At 39.6% G+C, this 6,000-nt stretch overlaps 2 protein-coding genes and 1 long non-coding RNA gene across 5 annotated transcripts in view; 2 read left to right on the forward strand and 1 right to left on the reverse strand.

Annotated features, from left to right (window-relative positions):
* Positions 1 to 4,269, forward strand: part of tet2 (tet methylcytosine dioxygenase 2) — a 32,074-nt gene extending 27,805 nt beyond the window's left edge. The window contains exon 10 of the mRNA XM_079656162.1: positions 55 to 4,269. Within this exon, the coding sequence (XP_079512288.1) occupies positions 55 to 1,481 (1,427 nt within the window). The 3' untranslated portion in view covers positions 1,482 to 4,269. The remainder of the gene's footprint in view (positions 1 to 54) is intronic.
* arhgef38 (Rho guanine nucleotide exchange factor (GEF) 38) overlaps positions 1 to 6,000 on the forward strand; it is a 69,210-nt gene that overhangs the window by 53,451 nt on the left and 9,759 nt on the right. The gene's annotated exons all lie outside the window — the stretch shown is intronic.
* LOC307023217 lies at positions 4,359 to 5,366 on the reverse strand. Its single transcript, XR_013803637.1, has 4 exons — positions 5,278 to 5,366; positions 5,114 to 5,183; positions 4,954 to 4,993; positions 4,359 to 4,862 (listed from the first exon to the last, which is right to left on the reverse strand). It is a non-coding gene; the product is annotated as an uncharacterized lncRNA (long non-coding RNA).

Below are 6,000 nucleotides of genomic sequence, written 5' to 3' on the forward strand. Positions count from 1 at the left end.
AAAGGTGACTTTGGATTGCTCGGTTTTTTACCTTTTTGTGGTTTTGTTTTCTAGGACCTATCCAAGGTGCTGTGGGAGCAATCCCACAGGCAGGTCAGCCACCACACCCCATGGGGGCCCATCATCAGCAACTACAGCAACTACAGCAACAACAGCAACTACAGCAACAACAGCAACTACAGCAACTACAGCAACTACAGCAACAACAGCACCAAAACATTCTTCCCCCTTATCCTGGCTCAAATGTAGCCGGCTACCCCAGGTTCCCCAACCACCCTGGGTCTTTTCCAAGCACTTCCAGGCCAGGTAGCATGTATCCCCCTCAGCCACCAACACCAACGAGCCCTTACCCCTCTCCTCTTCACGTACCAAACCCTTGCATAAATGGATCAAATCGTCCCTACCCAGGTTATCAATGTAACGGAGGAATGCCCCTGGACAGTTACCATCCGTACTATGCCTCAAACCCCAAGCACCTGGACATGTATCGACAACAGCGGCCAGCGCTTTACTCAGAGCAGCAGTACGGTGTACAGCCACGTTATGAGGTCAATTATCCGCAAAGGTATGGTGATCCAGGTTTACAGGTCAATGGTTACAATGCTTGCGGCATGAGGCCAGTTCACCCTATGAGACCATACTCCCCTTATGGTCCTAATGGAGCCCCAGACTCCCAGTTTATGGACCCCCGCTCAAGAGCACCCTCAGCTCATGGGGGTCTAGACTATGCTGCTGTGAACAAAGGCAATCAGTTTGGAGGATACCCAAATCCATACCTGTCTCGGAGTCCTCAAATCGTAGCTCCAGGCCAAGATCCATTCCATATGCAAATCAAGACGGAGATGGGCTTGCCTCACCCACAGATGCTTTCTGCTCAGATGACTGGTGGGGGTTTACACCCTGAAGCACAGCCAGGGTCAGGTATGCCTAATGGGGGCCTCATAGGCTCTGGTATTAAGCAAGAGCCTGGAACACCACAGACTCCCACAACCCCGCAAAAGCCAGAGGTGTGGTCGGACAATGAGCACAACTTCTTGGACCCAGACATCGGCGGAGTGGCATTGGCACCCAGCCACGGCTCAGTCCTCATCGAGTGTGCAAAACGAGAGCTCCATGCTACAACTCCAGTTAAAAACCCCAACCGCACCCACCCTACGCGCATCTCCTTGGTGTTCTACCAGCACAAAAATATGAACGAGGCCAAGCATGGTTTGTCACTATGGGAAGCCAAGATGGCTGAGAAGGCTCGAGAGAAGGAGGAAGACGCAGAAAAGAACGGTGGCGAGGGGACACCTAGCAAGAGCAAGAAGCCGGTGAAGCGTGAGCTTCCAGAGTTTTTAGAAGCCCCCGGGGGGGAAACTTACCAGCGCTTCATCCAGTCGATAATGGAGGGGTCCATGACGTCCACAACAAACAGCTGTGTCAATACAACACCATACGCCTTCACCAAGGTCACAGGCCCATACAGTCAGTTTGTGTAAGATGAACATTTAAGGTGCTTTATTTATGAAGGACAAAGAACACAAGCCCCACTGGCCTCGTCTAAACACTCCTTCCTATCCGTAAAGTCAGCATCAGTGTTAAAAAAGGAACCTGTGATCAACTGAGATATGAATCATCTTTCCCATCAGGTCTTTCACTTCTTTAGCAATCAAGCTCCGATTGTTGACCCTCCTAAGGATGTATTTATTTTTGTTTGGCAACTTTCGCAAGATACACACTGTCAAAATCTCTGGTGCTTTCAGTCGAATCCATAAGGACCTATTTTTAATGGAAACAAAGTTTCTTTTTTTGTGGCTTTATTTTTCTTACAAAATTCTACTCTTGGCATAAAACACTGACTTTTTGTAAATGACAACATTCACGGTGCTAACGTGTGTGATTGTTACCATTTATTTAAACTCAAATTCCATCATACTATGACAATACCGCACTCTACGAGTGACACTCAATAACTTATCTCAAAAGGACACTGAAAATATCTTCCCAAGGTCAGTCAATCAGCATTGTAATGGTTTTTGGCAAGTCAGTGTTTCTCAGAGCACTTTTTAATGATGAGAATTTTATGTTTTAATAATAGTTTTAAATCATGAAATCTGGTTAACTTTATCGTTACATTTAGAATAATAAATTTCTACACACCACTCAAATTAAATTCATAATTTATAACACTGGATTGTATGGTCAATCCGGGAAAATGTTTCAAGGTCATGCAAAAAGATTTTTTTAACTATCATTGTGTTGGTGCTTCTTTCAATTTACTATGTCATTTATACTGTAAATTGAGCCATTCTAATGGTGCTTTTTTTAACATTTTGAGGGGAAAAAAGTCCACATTTGTCATATTCTGTTTTCTCCAGGTTTACTTTGTTGTCAACAACTGTTTTCAATGTTCCTTACCTTGGGCTCATTGAACAAACCTGGACTGTGAATATTGCGTGTAGTTGTATGTCTGTGGTGCTTAGGAAATGTGCTTTTTATACACTGAGGAACATGAAACAGGGTCAGCTCAGTGTCGGTTCAGAGGCAGCTGGCTTGCTGTGGGGTCTTTAATTGTTGTAATCTAACTGTAAGATAAACAGGTGAGATTTGTACAGTAAATTAATTTCTTTTTGGAATTACTGTTATAGATTTTGTGTTGTAAAGAATGATAACAGTCTATTTCATTGTATTACTTTGGGTTTCAACTGATTTTTATATAACAAAGGTGCTATCCAACCTACTAGAAACATACAATGTGAGACTTTTTGAGCAGTGAGAAGGCTTTTAAATAATGTACAGTGCAAACCTTTCATATACCTCAAAACTAGTTTGGCAATAGGATTAAAACATATTTTTCTTTTATCCTTTGTATATTACTTTCAAAATGTGCAACTTCAGGCCACCAACAGCATAACAGTTCATGTTTTACTTTCTCATCTGTCTGCTAGAAAGTATTGCTTGAACTTGAACCTTTGAAGTTACTGTAAAATCAGGGACATTTTCAAATTACTTTGTGTTCATCGTCTGAATTCATCCGGTCATTTTTTTATTCAGGTACTGGCCATTGCATCCTAAATCTGATATGTGTCTGCTCCACAAGATACTTTCCTGCAATTTTTTTACTTCTATTAAGTGGGATAGTGTCAATCTTTTAAAAGTAATTTGAACATGCACTGAGTTGACTAAAGGGAAACTAACAAAGCAATGTATTTGCTATGGGGCAGGACCAGGGCAGTGATTAACATAGCTGCACATCTTTGTGCCTGTGTAAAGTTAAATTTATTTATAACCACTAAGCAATTGTATAATGATTTTCCTTCCCTGTTTGATTTAATTAATGCGATATATCATGAAATGACTGTCATGTTATAGTAATGACTTACCCCACTCTTCAAGATATTAATTTTCTGAAAGCACTTCATTTCTTTTTCAGGAAAAAAATATGTAATAAAGAATTACAAAACGTTTTATTTAAATAGATTGTAAATGTGTTAAAAAATAAATAAATTATGTCACAATGTACATACCAAGAACCTGTATTGCAGGAATACAACTCATTATTTGATGTTGATGTATGTTCTTCTTGTTCTGTCTAACCGACCCACAGAGCACATCAGCAATCCTCGACATATCTTTAATTATTATTTCGGCTCTTTCAGGTTAACAGAGTGATTACGGTTAATTACCCAGGAAGTCTCTAAATGTACGCTCACTGTCACAGCAATGTTTACAGTTATACTATCCTGTCAGCTCAGATATTAGAAGTTCTAGTTTTTTTTTTAACTGTTTCAATTTTGTATAAACGAATATACATTAAAAATGTTGAATTTCCTTGTACAGGACCCAGCTACAGTAGCAGGTTGATGTTGAGAAAGCCAAGGTGTCTAAGATGTAGCGGGTTTAAAAGCATAGCCATACTTGAAGATGCTTGGGAGTGTTTCTGAGTGAGTCAACATTACTTGAATGACTTTCGGGGCTTAACCAGTGCGCTAACACGTGCTCAGCTCAAAGGTCAAGCTAGAAGTTGATGCACACTTGGTCTTTTTGCAGTTAGACACTAAGGGTATAAAAAAAATGTGCAACTTTTTCCCTGTCGTATTTTTTGAGCGTTCCCTTTGTTCTCCTGAAGTTTGGTATGCTACGAAAATGGAATTAAGGATGGTTATTAATACTGTAAGTATTGTAATGTAATGAATGCAGTTTATTTGAAAGCTGTTAATTATATCATTCCTGATATTGCTGAGATGTGGGTGTTTTTTTAATAAAATTTATATTTATTTAAAACAATTTTACTTGTTAATACTAGTAATTAAATTATTGTGCATTATTGTCCACATGCTGACGTTTTGTAGTAATGGATGAAACTAGACAGACGATACTTTATCAATGGATTTTTTTTATTTGATTTACCAAAACGGAAAGGAATCGGTGTTACAAACAAACTGCGTTATGGTTTCTCGCAGAAACTGATTAGTCCTAAAGCCCAATAAAAACCTTATCATGACTTTAGTCCCATATAAGGCTGGACCTGGACATTTGACACAAAAAAACTGCAAAAAATATACAATATCATTTACAATTCAATGGAAAAGGAGATACATTTTTTGGGGGGGATTAACCTCTGAATTAAAAATATTATTATAAATCAATCTGGTGTCCAACATAACACTAAAAAACATCCCATACAGATCTTCAAGTCCTTTGTATGTCCATTACATTTTTTTACTCCAAATGATTGGGTGATAAACTCAGATGGCACTTTTTACAGCTGAAAATGTGTCCTTACCAAAAATCAATCAAGCTGCATTCAAAAGTGTTCAGCTGCTTCAAGTTGGTTTCCATGTTGTCTTCAGATCCTCAGACAAAATGCCACTTGCCCACTGTGCGAGCGAGAGAAGATTTAGAATAAGAATAAAAGCATTGAATCATAAAAAAAACACATTTAATGCAGGTTAGACTTTGTGTACTTACATTCTGGACCCGCAACATGTGTGCTGTCGAATGCAGGGGCCTGAGGGGTCAAACATTACACAGGAGAATTACTAAACATAACTTATACACCGTTTTATCTAAAAGTATTATGTTTGCTATCATATTTGTTGAAACACCACCAGCATATGGAAGAACTCACCGATTCCACCACCTCTTTGGCCTCTTCTGCACTGCACTTAGAGGGGCTCTCACAGCAGGAGATATTTTTGCTATACAAAAAGAAAAGTTGTGTTCATTCACCAAACATAGCTAATTACATACATCACTTCACTTTACACTGCAGGAGTTTCACCTCCTACCTACCATGCGATGCCTGCGCTGTTTGACTTCTTCTGCACTAGTGCCCTCCAGTGCTCATGGGTAGACATTATGATCTCAACTGCAAAGTCCTATAGGAGAATACATACAAAAAAACACATCATTTGATTTCATAGGGAGCAATACATTCAATTTAAAGGTCCCCTATCATACTGTTTTTCATCAATTTAATATAGGTCTCAGATATATACAGAACATGTCTCTGAAGTGTTTGGCACCAAACAGATCATCCCATAATCCCCTCTGTTTCGGCCCTGTTTCAAAAGTGCTGATTCTCTGTCTGTTACTTTAGATGAAAATAAGGAGCCACTCCCCACGCCCCTCTGAGAGATATTTGGTTAAAAAGAACACAATGGTGCTCGAGGAGGAGATTCAGGTGATAAGGTGGGGGTGGGGGTGGGGGGGGGGTTACCTTGGTTGGTGATTGGCTAATGGTTACACAAGCCAAAACATCGTTATGACATCATAAAGTGGCCAACATCTGATCAGCTCATTTTCAGACAGGTTTTTATATAAATGGATCAGGACAAAAAGAGAGAGAATCTTTGTTCCTGAAACTTTCAGAATCTCTTTACACAGAGGGGACACATGTTGATGTAGAACAGACATGAAAAAGTGGATTTTGCAAAATAGGTGACCTTTAAGGCTCAAAAGACTCTACCCCAAGGTAAACATGCCTTATTTACATACTGTGTTACAAATGTTTCT

Source organism: Notothenia rossii (assembly GCF_949606895.1).
Source record: "Notothenia rossii genome assembly, chromosome: 1".
In the NCBI taxonomy this organism is placed as follows: Eukaryota; Metazoa; Chordata; class Actinopteri; order Perciformes; family Nototheniidae; genus Notothenia; species Notothenia rossii.